This window comes from Nicotiana tabacum, chromosome 22 (assembly GCF_000715075.1).
Source record: "Nicotiana tabacum cultivar K326 chromosome 22, ASM71507v2, whole genome shotgun sequence".
NCBI classification, from domain to species: domain Eukaryota; kingdom Viridiplantae; phylum Streptophyta; class Magnoliopsida; order Solanales; family Solanaceae; genus Nicotiana; species Nicotiana tabacum.
In genome coordinates, this window is record NC_134101.1 from 196,404,503 (window position 1) to 196,419,259 (window position 14,757).

Consider the following 14,757-nt stretch of genomic DNA (forward strand, 5'->3'; position numbering starts at 1 on the left):
AAATATTGAAACAACAAAAGTAATATCAAGTTATCTATGACAATATGTTAAACCAGGTTCAATTGTTCTATACTTTTCTTATTACTTTACTTTGTTTGTAAGTATATGTATTATCTTTTTTTAATTTATTAGAATTTTAATATGTCAACAAGAAAATATGAATCCGCATATTAAAAATGCCAAAAAAGAGAGAGAAGAATTGGAACTTTAATACAATCCCCAAAAATAGGAAGAATTTATGGTAGATAAACAAACCACTAATATAATTGAGCTAGAAGAGAATGGAATCCAAGAAGAAGAAGAAGAAAGTTTGTGAGAATTTAACATAGATCTTTTAGAAAATCAGAAAATCCTACAAAAATTGAATAATAATCCTAAAAAGTAAAAATATATATAATCCTAGTTAAGAAATCGATTATAAATAAATTATTAAAAAATTTACATCTCAAAAGGCTAGAAAAATAAACTTCAAAATAAAATTTTATTAAATGAGTTTTTAAATATGAAAAAACTTAGGGCCCCTCGTTGAAGTTTGGTTTTAGGCCCCGGATACCGTTGAGCCGCCCTGATTAGATAGTCAGTTTCACATAACACTACGGGGAAAAAAGTTCTTCTTAGTATGTGCAAAATCTTGTTCAAATAATCGTGGTCAAATTTTAATATAATGTACTCTGGAAAAGGGGGGAAAATGGTGGGGGTACGATGAGGATATTCATTTTCTTGAAATGCTTGAAAGCATAAAATTTCTTCCCTTCTTCTCCCCTTACCAAAAATTAGCTTCAGCCTGGTTAATCCTTATAAAGTAGCAGATCTTTTCAATGTTCCTGAACTCACTTGCATTAAAGTAGGTTCTAGGATTTCTAGAACATGGTGCACCATTAAAGAAAGCAGAAAAAAGAAAGAAAGTATAAAGTAGGAAGTGATCCATGTTCGTCTAGTTAAATAACTAAACCTTCAACCAGTTACACCATTCAACATTTTGAGAGCATGGATGCCAAAAGATAATATTAGATCAATTTTAGAAAATATTTACATAAAATAACCTAATTTGACGGAGATACCATGGGTTCACATACACCATAAACTAAAAAATAAATCAGCCCATGCATTAAAGTATTGTGCTTCACCTTGAAACACCTCATTGCGACATGTGGTATTAACAGTAATGTTGCATAATGGGACAAAATAACATTCTAGTGTACACCTGAGTTTCATAGGGAGAGCATAGAAGAAAACACAATTATGTTCAACTTTTCTGGTACTACAGTGTATGGTGAATAATGAATTGTGGAAGGCGGATTTTCTCTGATGCGGGGCGGTGTGGGTTTGCTCTTATGCGGTTGTGGGATGGTGCGGGGCGGGTTGACTGTTTTTTGTAAAAATTTCAAGCGGAGCGGTGCGGGTTGCGGGTTGAAACCATTAAAGCAATCTACTACCTTTCTTGCTCTTCCCCAGTTTTGACATAAGCTTAAACACTTCATCCAGTTTTGTTTGTCTATTAAACTCTTTTCTTTATCTTTATTTTTGTATGTTACTTGGTGAGATTATCAACTCAATTTCTGCATGACCCAATTGCACTAGTTTAGTTTATGACAATTCTTTTTTCAGTTTGTGACAATTGAATTGATAAATTCTTGGCCTAACAGAATCGTCTTTTTATTTTCCTTTTAATTAAAAATGACCAAAAAAACAACTGAAAAGGTGTATTATCGAAAAGAATTTGAAAAGGTAACAAGAAGAGAGTTATTGACTTTGTAAATACAACTGGGTCAATAAAAACGACAAGGAGGATTGAGTACATTTGATAATATTTGAACATTCTTCTTTCGAATTCAAGTAGGGTCTTTTCTCGAGTCCCCAACACAAAGGGAAAAAAAAAGTACTAAGTTGCTCGAGTAACATAATTGATAAGCTCTTCATTTAAAAGAACAATGAAATGTTTAACCGAATTGTTTTAGTTAAATAAAAAAAATGGAAGAAGAAAAAAACTTATGCGGGTGCGGGGCGGGTGCTGGGGGTGGGGATTTCAAATTTTTGTGGGTTCAATCCAAACCCGCTCTACCCCGCCCCACTGCCATCCCTAATTCTAATATTTAGAAACATTCAGAAGGTTCGACAATATTTTATTATCATTCATAATAGTACTCGCGATCCGTAAAAATAGCACGGTATAGCCAGTTTTCGGACCGGTCATTCAAAAATAGCCAGCGTTTACGAAGTCAATGAAAAATAGCCATTATTTTGCTGCAACAGAGACCGGTCCAGCATAATATACTGGAGTTCGGTGCACCTGTGTATGAACTCCAGCATATTATGCTGGACCAGTATACTTTGCTGACTCCAGTATAATATACTTGAGATTGGAGCACCGGTGCTCCAAATTCTAGTATATTATACTGGACAATTATACTTGCTGGAACTCCAGTATATTATGCTGGAGTTCCAGCATAGTTATCCTGGAACTCCAGTATAATATGCTGGAGTTCAAGCATATTTATGCTGGAACTCCAATATAATTTACTGGCATATTTTCCGGGTTTTGAATAGTGTTTTCGCTCAGATTTATCTTTACATGAAAAGCGGCTAAATTTCGATTACTTTTGAAAACGGGGCTATTTTTGAACGACCAATTGAAAATCTGGCTATTTTTGAATTTCACCATTGCGATCCCGATCAAGATTCACGGGCCTGCCTTGTTGAGGGTCAACACTTAGGGTTCAAAATGCAAGAGGAGTTCATGAAAATGTTCAAGTAGAATAGCCATCAAATGAGAATTGATGTTGAGATGAAGTCTTTATAAATACTACTTCATTATCCAATATTTCATCAATTTGCCCAAAATAGCCATCAAATGAGAATGGGCGTTGGGATGGAGTCCTTATAAAGGTACTTCATTATCCAAAATTTTATCCATTTGCCTAATGTTCAACAACATTCTATTTTCTTTTTTGTTAATCTTTCTGTTAAGTGGTTCAATAGCATTCTGTTCCGTTATACTTCTACAGGCAAGAGGCACCAAAAAAGATCTGAGAATTTACAAAAGATATCGACAACTTCTGTTACACATGCCTGATCAGTTTGGAACTAACTTTTAGGGTTGAAGCAATCCATGTAGTAGCATCTCACTGACAATGGTCATCGCATCTCATGAGATCACATATGCTCAAAACAGAATGGATGACAAAGGCAGTCAATAGCATGTATCAGCTTTCTCCGAGGACCAACAGCATGTGAACCCATCTCCTTGAGCTTTTCCATGGTCAGATTTGCCAACTGATACTTGTTGATGCTCTTGCTCTGAAAGATGCTCACAAAATGATCAAGGCCCCTCGAAACCAACCAACTTCTCAATCCTCCAGCACTTTGAAGCTTGCGCTCAAGATTAATTGCTCTCATTCTTTTATTTATCATCGCACTCCTATCAGCAGTGATAATTGATCGCTTGGCAATCTTTGAGGCAGAGCAAACACCAGCCGTTCTATTAGTTCTGAAACTAGGCATTGGCCGGGTTTCTACGCGCTCTCTTTCAATTAGCCTAGATGGTCTTGGCAACTGAGAAATTGATTGAGGAACTACTTTGGCAACTGTTGGTATAGCAAGTTTAGGTGCCAAAGACATTGGCTCCTCCATTTTACAAACTACGTCTCCTTCAGTATGCATCTCAACTTGATATGTTTGAGTATCAGTAGGTTTAATTGTTGGTACATGTAGCAGGGTTTCTCCAGCGTCATGCACCACGGACTGCTTAAGTACAGGTAGGGGAGGGATCAAAATGGTGACTTTCTGCTTCTTGACTATTATCCAGCTATCTTCACTCAGCTGGTCCACCAATGAGGTACCCGAACTACCTTTCTTAGTTTTCGGAACAGGCACAGCTTGTTGATGTTTTTGCCTTGCCATTAGTTGCTGACCTGCTGAATGAATATGGAATGAATAAAAAATAATTCTGGACACTGAAAATGAGCATGTATTGACTTGTTGTACCAAGAGCAACCAAATAGAAAACTATGGAGGGGCAGAAATATGTCAACGACCTCAATTCCAAATACAATCCCCCTTCCCCACCCTGTTAACAAAAAGGAAGGTAGAGAGAACAGGCAAACCTAAGAAATTACTTGAAACAGGATCTGGAACAAGGCTGTCTGAGAAAACTAGCACAAATCAAAGACGTGTAGGACCTAGTACTACGTCTAAACCCACCAAAAGCACATTATAAACTACATTGCTTCGACACGGCAATTTAGGCGCCGCACCTGTGTCGAGACGACACTAGTATGGGTGTGGGTATGGAATCCGTATCGGATATGGTCAAACAATTTTGAGTACTTTGACCACGATAGACGGAAAAATTCTAGATGAGATACAATTTGATTCCCGAAATCAGAACGAAAACTAGGGTAAATTTGAAAAAAATATCATACCTTATCTAGGAAGTCAATCATTTACTTATCTATAACTTGAGAATAAAAAAGAAATTCACACTTTACAATCTATACGCAAGTAATCCAAAATATTTCTCCTAATTTAGAGATATTTTTATATTTTTGAATTATTTTTAGCCGGATCACTGCACTGTAACCGTACTAGGATCCATATCCCGAATTTTAGAATTTACATCTCGAAGGATCCAACCTCTAGATCCGCACCCTTGTCCGAGCAACTTAGATTATAAATATATCGGAAAAGGGCCAAAACTATCCCTGATCTATTGGACAAGGTATACAAATGTCTTTCATTCACCTATTGAGCCCTAAATTCCCTCACTGTTATCTTCTGGTTCAAATATAACTTTGAACAATTAAAAAGGTCCAAATATGCCCCTCGTACTAACGAATGAAGCCACATGAGGGTATAGTTGGACCTTTCTAATTGCATAGGGAAATATTTGGACCATTTTAATTGTTCAGGGGTATGCTTCAAATTATTACATATATTGCTAAATATATATATACTTTATTCAATTGGCATAAGACACAAAGAAATATCAAGAAGTATATGTTAAGAAAATAATAATAGCATATCATATCTCTCTAAAAGATTGTCTCCGATAAAACTAAAGTAAAAAGTGGAATGTATTAGTTGTATGCTCTTAGGATTAATTGACCTAACTCCAACGATTAGAAGCTAATGAAGAATAATGAATGAAGTAATTAATAAGAACACTATAATTGAAAAAATTAGTTTATAAAAAGAGCTAAACACAGTCCAAGTTATCACATATTGGTAAGTTTTGTTGTCTTCTAATTAAATTTATCGTTTTTCCTTATTTATTAGAAAAACTTTATCTCTCTCGAATGAGTATTTGTAGTACTAGTCATTTGCTTATACAACGAGTGAATTGTCAAAAATAATTTTTTTTCAATCTTCTAATAAAATTAATTTTTGTTTTATAGAGCGGTGGTCAATTGGGTCAATTGGGGCATCGTGTTAGGGCAATTGGGGCACTCCGAGAGTCACCGCAACTTTAGGTATTGTAGGCGCATCAAGGTTGAGGAGGTCGTGGGTGCGATGGGTAAGATGAATCAGGGCAAAGCGACCGAACCAGACGAGATTCCAATAGAATTTTGGAGATATGCGGGTAGAGCAGGTTTGGAGTGGTTGACTGGGTTGTATAATATTATCTTCAGAACGAAGAGGATGCATGATGAGTGGCGGTGGAGTACAATGGTTCCGGTGTACAAGAACAAAGGTGATATCCAGAATTGTAACAACTATAAGGGTATCAAGTTACTAAGTCATACTATGAAAGTTTGGGACAGGGTGGTGGAAGGGAGGATAAGGAGGGCGGTGTCTATATCGGAAAACCAGTTCGGGTTCATGCCGGGTCGTTCTACTACGGAAGCTATCCACCTTATCAGGAGGTTGGTGGAACAATACAGGGATAGGAAGGGATTTGCATATAGGCGTATGACAAGGTCCCCAGGGACGTCCTTTGGAGATGTCTGGAGGTGAAAGGTGTGCCGGTGGCTTACATTAGGGCGATAAAGGATATGTATGATGGAGCTATGACTCCGTTAGAACTGTGGGAGGTGACTCAGAACCTTTCCCTGTGGTTATGGGGTTACACCAAGGATCTGCGCTCAGCCCGTTCTTATTTGCCCTGGCGACGGACGCACTGACAAACCATATCCAAGGAGAGGTGTCATGGTGTGTGTTGTTCGCTGATGATATAGTCCTGATTGATGAGACACGAGGCAGTGTTAATGGGAGACTGGAGGTATGGAGGCAGGCCCTGGAGTCTAAAGGTTTCAAGTTGAGTAGGACTAAGACGGAATATATGGAATGTAAGTTCAGCGACGTGACAGGGGAAGAAGATGTGGAAGTCACGCTTGACTCACAGGTTATCCTCAAGAGAGAAAGTTTTAAGTACTTAGGGTCAATTATCCAGGGAGATGGAGAGATCGACAGAGATGTAATGCACCGTATTGGGGTGGGGTGGATGAAATGGAGGTTAGCGTCTGGAGTCCTGTGTGACAAGAATGTCCACCGAAACTCAAAGGTAAGCTCTATAGAGTGGTGATCAGACCGGCCATGTTGTATGGGGCTGAGTGTTGGCCAGTCAAGAATTCACATATCCAGAAGATGAAAGTAGCAGAAATGAGGATGTTGAGATGGATGTATGGGTAGACTAGGATGGATAAGATTAGGAATTAAGATATTCGGGAGAGGGTGGGCGTGGCTCTGATGGATGACAAGATGCAGGAAACGCGGCTTAGATGGTTCGAACACGTGCAGAGGAGAAGCCTAGATGTCCCGGTTAGGAGGTGTGAGCGGTTGGCTTTGGCAGGTACGAGAAGAGGTAGAGGGCGGCCTAAGAAGTATTGGGGCGACGTAATCAGACAGGACATGGCGCCACTCTAGATTTCTGAGGACATGGCTCTTGATAGGAAGGTGTGGAGGTCGAGCATTAGGGTTGTAGGTTAAAGGGTAGTCGAGCGATTTTCCTCTTTGACCCGGTTTCCCCTCTTTGTACCGACGAGTATGATAGTATTTTGTCTAGCACTGCTAGTGATTTATATTGTGTTTCATACTTTTGCATAATATTTGTGTTACTGCTTTTTCATTTATTCGCCGTCTCTCATGTTGCTGATATTATTTTTCAGGTTTTGTTGTCATAGATCGATTGTCTCTGAGCCGAGGGTCTCCCGGAAACAGCCTTTCTACCCTCTCTGGGGTAGGCGTAAGGTCTGCGTACACTCTACCCTCCCCAGACCCCACTGGTGGGATGCTATTGGGTTGTGTTGCGTGTTGATAGAGCGGTGGTCAGACCGGCTATGTTGCATGGGCCTGAGTGTTGGCCAGTCAAGAGCTCTCACGTCCAGAAGATGAAGGCAGCAGAGATGGATGTGCCGGCACACCAGATTAGATAGGATTCGAAATGAAGTTATTCCGGACAAGGTGGGTGTGGCCCCTATTGAGGACAAGATGCAGGAAGTACCGCTTAGATGATTTGGACATGTTAAGAGGAGAAGCACAGACGCTCCGGTAAGGAGGTGTGAGAGGTTAACATTGGAGGGCCTTAGGAGAGGTAGAGGTAGATCGAAGAAGAGTTGGGTGAGGTGATTAGGCATGACATGGCGCAACTACAGCTGACCGAGGACATGACCCGTGATAGGAAGGTGTGGAGGTCAAAGATTAGGATAGTAGGTTAGGTAGTCTAGATTATTCATAGGTAGTGTCAGTACGTACTCTCGCATTTGGTTGGTAGTAGGCTTATTTGAATACCTTTCTTTTTTTTTTTTTTTTTTTTACATTTCGGTCATATCTTGTTGTGTATGTTGCTTTTACATGATTTTTCGGTGTTGTCCTGTCTTGTTTTCTTGTTATTATTATGGTATCTATGCTTGCCTAAGCCGAGGGTTTATTGGAAACAGCCTCTCTACCTCCACAAAGGTAGGGGTAAGGTCTGTGTACACACTACCCTCCCAGACCCCATTATGTGGGATTATACTAGGTATGTTGTTGTTGTTGTTGTTAGCTTCATGTGTTATATTTTCTTGAATAATAATTTTAATTTTGTGGTCTCTGTTTTCTCGTCAAAGGAGATATCTAAGCTCTATATATATACATATGCATCTTTGCTGAAAAATAAAATGTACATATTCAGTAGCACATGAAACAATTTGAAACATATCCCTAAACAATTAAAAATGGTCCAAATATACCCCTAAGAAACTAAAAAGGTCTAGATATACCCCCACATGGCTTCCGCTGTTAGTGCGAGGAGCATATTTAGACCTTTTTAATTGTTCAGGGCTATATTTGAAGGTATTTAAGGCTAAATAGGTAAAAACGAAGAGCAATTTTAGATCTTGTCCAATAGATTATGGGCAGTTTTGGCCCTGTCAGTGAATATAATTTAAAGCAACAATCAACAAAATGTATTCTAAAGCACAAGCTTCATAGTGTCTCTAGGTTAAGAACTTCTACGGGTCGTGGTCAATCAAAAGGATGCTCATATCAAACTAAAAAATAAAAATTATGCATGGGTAGTAGGATGATTCCTGATTCTGGATGCCTGGACCTAATGAAAAAGGGCTGTCCCCTCACATTTCCAAGAGTACTGTCAAATAAAATTATGGATCCTTTCTATTACTTTTGCACCACTAGAGATATAGAAAACATTGAAAGAATTTATTGATGGGATTTTACTACTATACTAATGCTTAGAGGTTTGGAACGTATTTCCAACATTTCGCTTGAATTGTTGAAGAAGACAGCATCACAATGATGATTGATGTTGTGTAAATACTGAAACAGCAGACAAACCATATCTGCAGCTATTGCTACTATTAGTCTAATTCACTTTATTTTACCATAATCACAGGCTGCACCACTCAAATTATGAAGTTTGACCGTATGGCTCCTCAGAGCTGCCGAGCCTACCTCAGAAAATTAGTGTACTCCATCATGTACCAACACATTTTAAATGTTTTCTGATACTAAAGCATCAAAAGACTACAGTGCAAGAGGTAATTGCATTGAGCATTCTCCCAGTAGTCAGTACTCTGCGGAATGACAGTCAAAAATCTTCCTCAGAAGCAAAAAGTAGGAAGATCAAACTTATAATGCCAGATCCTTCCTCAAACATTTAAAATGCCAAACCACAGGAAGTTGATGGCTGCATTATAGGCTAGATACATCAGGTACAGGATGTTGGTATCCACAATTCATATATTCCAAATAGCAACTCCGGTACCACAATCTACGAAACCAACAATGCACAGACTCCATCCACAACTTCAACACTTAATTTGTTTAGTAGCTCGTACGAAAGGAAACCAAAATCATACAACAATCATGTCTCTTGTGGCTCTATCCATAGAGGCCATGATTAACAGAAGAAAACCCTTGGTACATATTCAATAAACAACTTGTAGTCAGATTTCCAATTCATCAAGCATTGCACCAAACTGGGATAGATAGTTGCATCTGTGCCACTTGGCCTCTTGTTCTTAAAATGAATCAGAATTTACCTTCAGCAGATGTAATGTTTTAGTTTGGGTGCTTGCTTTTTTCTTCAGTCTTGACATAATTTTCCTTTGACAATTGACATAATGTTCAGTGTAGCTTCAAAAAAACAGACGGTTAGTCCACTGATAAGATGTGTTTGTCTTCTACTTATCCTAAACCTTTACTCTGTAGAGCACTTTTTCATAGTTCCAACTTTTTAGTTGACTACCTCATTTAATTTCTTCAATTAATACATAAGTAGCATGTACCATGGAACATCAGTGTATACTATTGGTTTGTTCATCCAAAGGTAAGCATGTCCAGACTCTAAGACCTATTCCTGTATAACTACTGCTGTGAGAACTCCCATTATATCTCCTCCAACCATTCTCACACTTGTGATCGCTCCTTCAAATATATCATTTATGTCATTTATATATGAATTTATGTCTTCTTAATTACACCCCTTGGGATGTGACCTTTCCCCGGACCCTGCATGAACGCGGGATGCGTTGTGCACTGAGCTGCCCTTTTAATTACCCACTAAAAGACTTCTCTTGCTACACTTATCATCTACCCTTTATTAGTCCATGAATATCATAAGGAGATCCTTCATCCCTAGTAAGAGCCTGTTTGGATTGGCTTATTATAAGTGCTTTTAAGCCAAAATAGCTTTAAGTTATTTTGTAGTGTTTGGATAAAGTAAAACAAGTGTTTTTAAGCACTTGTTTTTTAGTTAAAATAACAAAAATAAGCCAAAAGCCAAAAGCTAGAATTCCTAACTTATTGGCTTATGCTTAAAAGTCACTTAAAAAAAAAGCCCATCCAAATGGGCTCTAATTTCCATCAACCTTCATTATAAAATATAACCTCTATAATAAACCTGCCTGCGATCCAATCCAAGTTGGCTCTCTACCCTTATAATATCCCTACGTCAAATGTATATCACTCTTTCCAAGAGCTTTGATGTATACCATCTAAGTTTAATACCACGATTTTGCAATATCTCCTTTGGTTTATGAATTGGAATCAACTCTTTATCCACTTATTTAGCATCTTTGCACACCATAATAGAGCATTGAGTAGTTTGGTAAGACATACGTCTCCAAGCTTTACAAGGGAATCCTGAACCTCGCTATAGATTCCATCTCGACGACATGCTTTTCTACCTCCAATGTTGTTCATGGCATGATTTACTTCACTCTATCTAATTCTACAAGTTTGGTCAAGGTTTCTATTTGTACCGAATGTACGAATATTTGTAAAGTTATCCTCGTAACTTGTATTGAATAATTGCTCAAAATAGCATTTTCATCTTTCTTTGAACTTTTTGTCTCCTGTCAAAACTTGTTGAAATCATCTTTACTATACTTAACTTGGTCCATGTCTTTACCCCTTTTTTGTGTCATCGTGTTAGCTTATACATTTCTTTCCTACCTTCGTACATCCGTTACTTTTGGTTTAACTCATCTAAGGATTTACCTAACTTCGTTAATCACCTCTTTAGACTCTTTCTTTATTCTTTTATACTCTTCCAGGCTTCTCCATTTTTTTTTAATCTCTCTTTTTACCTCCTCACTCTGCCACATGATTCTTGCAGTCAATGCCCTAAGCCTTTAAACCCACCTTGAACTCACTTGTTACCGTTTTAGTACATATGTATTGTTTCTTCACTTGCTATATTTGTTTTTTGATAGGGTTGTATTAGCTATAACATTTCCTTTATTTTCCTTCATTACCTTCAATTCGCCTGGTTACCTTGGTTACCTTCATTGGGTAGGGCCGTAGGGGTAAGGCCTGCGTACACACTATCCAGACCCCACATGTGGGAATATACAGGGTATGTTGTTGTTGTTGTACCTTCAATTTGCCTGGAGGAATCTTTTTTTAAGTCAATAATATATCCTTTTTGCTTACTTCTAATCCACGTATGAGAGTAGGCAAGGGGAGATATCAATAAACCAGATATAGGTACAGACATCTTCTCTAATAAAGAGACACAACGGTTTCTTCTAGGAGCGTCAGGGGATGCAGGAGGGAAGTATTTGGTACTAGGGAGAATAAGCTTGCAATTTCAATTTTACAAAAGGAAAACATCCAGACCATATTCGAGAATCAGGGAATTAAAAGAGTGGGTATTCATGCATCCTAGCAATCACTATGGACTAGGTCAACTTTGAACTTCCAGCTTGACCAAAATCATCTTCCATCTGTTTCAAACCCAAAACAGTTGCCTAAACAAGGGTAGTAACATTCACAAATAGATTTTCAGCCAGTGGTGCTTAGGCAAAAAGATCTGGCCATGGATTTTGGTATGTGATTACACCTGACTTCTCGTTTGATGTGGTAAAGAGGAAACGCTGGCCAGTCCAAGTAAAGAGATGCATGGAGGCTATTGAACACCTAGCTTGAAGCATGATGTCATCTTGGCAGTGACTGCAATCTTATGTGCTTGTACTTCTGCTCTATATTGAAGCATTTAGAACTTTCGGAGAAGCCTTTGGATAAGACCTGCTTCAATGCATGTACTCCTTCAAGTAATGCAGCATCAATTCGTTCTCTAGCAGTTGCGTTAAATTTTTGAAGCATGAATGCTTTGGTGTCCATTTGACCAGGAGGTCTTCCAACACCTATCCTTAACCGAGGAAATTCTCGATTTCCACAAAAATGATAAATCATGCTCTTCAATCCATTATGGCTGTGATGACCTCCCTTAGGGTGAAGACAAAGAACTCCACATGGTAAATCCATATCATCATGAAACACAACCACACGAGTGAGAAGGATGTTGTAATATGCTGCAAGTGGGCCTGCAGATTCACCACTCAAATTCATGCAAGTTTCTGGCTTTGCTAGGAGAACTAGAACGCCACTGATAAAACCTTTTCCAAACATAGCTTTACAATGTGCTGTCTCCATATGAATCCCCAGCGACTCTGCAAATGAATCAAGCATTTCAAAACAAACATTGTGTCTCGTTCCCCTGTATTTATCACCAGGATCGCCCAACCCAAAAAAGAGCCATGGCCGAGGAGAACAAGTGCAGAAGTTGCGCCTACAAATCCTTCTAAGCATTTCATTCATCGGAAGTTCACAAGAAGTTACTGTTGTCGGCAACTATTGTAGAGTTCGCGGTGGATCTCTGAGCCTCTATTTCACCTGGAGGAATCTAACCTTAGGTCTCGTACACCACTAATGAATATTCATGCCAGAATTTTTTCAATCTCCTTGGCTCGAGAATATAGAAACATTTCCACGAAATTCTTGAATATTCATGATTAAAATATTCTTGCTTCGCATTTGATCACTTTTTTCTGATCAAAACATTTCTTGTGCTATTAAGTACTTCCTATCTCCCAATAAATCTCTCTTTCCTTTCTGCACTATCAGAAAAAAAAAAAAAAAAAAGCATACTTGACCATACTGGGCTTGTCTAACATGGTTTGTGGAATGGGGGTTTAGTCTCTTTATATGGTTTTGGGCAATTCTCACCACATGAGTTAGCTTTTAGGGTTGAATTAGCCCTAAGGTCCATCCCTTTACATGGTATCACAGACATCAGACAGATCATAATTTTTGGTTTATCTGATATTGGGGCCACCTTATTATTTGTCTATGCTCTAGTTGGTGCGGGGGCTGAGTTTGTCCCACATCTATCGTGGAACGGGAAATTGGTCTCCTTAGGTAATTCTCACCTCATGAGCTAGCCTTTGGGATTGAGTTAGCCCTAAAGTCCACTTTCCTTTAATGAAAAAAATTCTACCTCTAATAATTTGTTAGGACAAACAAATACGACTTTACATCAACATGAATTTGGCATTATACCAACTAACTATTCCACTTTTTACATTTCAAATCATTATTTAAAACAGTACTACTAAATCCATTAGAATGATATATTCAAAAGTTTAACTCTTTAATAAGTGTTAAAGTTTTTAGTGCTTGGCATTGTTTAAACTACCACAAGCATGGGGCATCACTTTTCACCCTAAGTCTGCATTTGATTCAAGAAAGTTCATACACCTCCACAGATCAACAAATTAGAAATAATAACAATAACTAATGAGAAGTGCTCTAATCTTTTCAAAGTTCAATCTGGATAAACCCATTTTAATGGGACTATTTCAGATTTGCCAAAAGTCAGAGCAATGTTCTAAAAGCAATCTACGACTAAAAGGAAAAAGAAAAAGGAGATTTTAATGGGACTGACCTTACGAAGAGGTCGGCGATTAGTGCTGGTAGAGAAGGAGGGAAGTGTCACCGGAACTCTATTTGGTACGCACAAAAGAATTTTGATATCAAAACAAAAAATCTCAATATGTTTGGGTTAGGTTTTAAATAGTCTCTTAAGAATACCGCGGAGATTTACAAATGGTCATTCAAAAATAGCCACGGTTTTTTAAAAAAAAGACAGTTCGGTGTATTAAGCTCCCGCTATGCGCGGGGTCCAAGAAAGGGCGGGAGAAATTCAAAAATAGCCAGATTTACAACTGGTCATTCAAAAATAGTCCAGTTTCAAAAGTAATCGAAATTTAGCCACTTTTCATGTAAAGATAAATCTGAGCGAAAACACTGTTCAAAACCCGGTACGCCAGTATATTATACTGGAGTTTCAGCATAAGTATGTTTGAATTTCAGCATATTATACTGGAATTTCAGGATAAGTATGTTGGAACTCTAGCATAATATGATGGAGTTCCAGCATAAGTACACTAGAACTCCAGCATAATATACTGGAGTTCCAGCAAGTATAATTGTCCAGTATAATATACTGGAGTCAACAAAGTATACCGATCTAGCATAATATGCTGGAGTTCATACACAAGTGCACGAACTCCAGTATATTATACTGGATCGGTTTCTGTTGCAGCAAAATAGTGGTTATTTTTCATTGACTTTGTAAACGCTGGCTATTTTTGAATGACCAGTCCAAAAACTGCCTATACCTTGCTATTTTTACAGAAGGGCCGGACCACAAGGGCCTATCGTACGCAATCTTACCCTACATTTCTGCAAGAAGTTGTTTCCAAGGTTTTAAAAGTAATTGAAATTTAGCCACTGTTCATGTAAAGATAAATCTGAACGAAAACACTGTTCAAAATCTGAAAAATACTCCAGTATAATATATTGGAGTTCCAGTATAATATACCAGTCCAACATAATATATTAGAGATTGGAGCACCGATGCTCCAATCTCTAGTATATTATACTGGAACTTTCCGCATGTTGGAGTTCCAGCATAATATGCTGGAAATTCATACACAGTTGCACGGATCCCTAGTATATTATGCTGAAACTTTCCAT

At 38.2% G+C, this 14,757-nt stretch overlaps 2 protein-coding genes across 3 annotated transcripts; both read right to left on the reverse strand.

Annotated features, from left to right (window-relative positions):
* Window positions 1-3,028: 3,028 nt before the first annotated feature.
* On the reverse strand, window positions 3,029-13,764 carry LOC107796092 (uncharacterized). 2 transcript variants are annotated; one of them, XM_016618821.2, is made up of 2 exons: window positions 13,664-13,764; window positions 3,029-3,911 (listed from the first exon to the last, which is right to left on the reverse strand). In XM_016618821.2, the coding sequence occupies exon 2, from the start codon at window positions 3,898-3,900 to the stop codon at window positions 3,154-3,156; it is 747 nt and encodes a 248-aa protein (XP_016474307.1). In that variant the 5' UTR covers window positions 3,901-3,911; window positions 13,664-13,764; the 3' UTR covers window positions 3,029-3,153. The 2 variants fall into 2 exon arrangements, with proteins under 2 accessions (XP_016474307.1, XP_016474308.1); XM_016618822.2 differs by having other exon boundaries at window positions 3,029-3,914.
* On the reverse strand, window positions 11,756-12,649 carry LOC107796093 (peptidyl-tRNA hydrolase, mitochondrial-like). Its single transcript, XM_075244747.1, has one exon. The coding sequence runs from the start codon at window positions 12,535-12,537 to the stop codon at window positions 11,875-11,877; it is 663 nt and encodes a 220-aa protein (XP_075100848.1). The 5' UTR covers window positions 12,538-12,649; the 3' UTR covers window positions 11,756-11,874.
* Window positions 13,765-14,757: the final 993 nt, after the last annotated feature.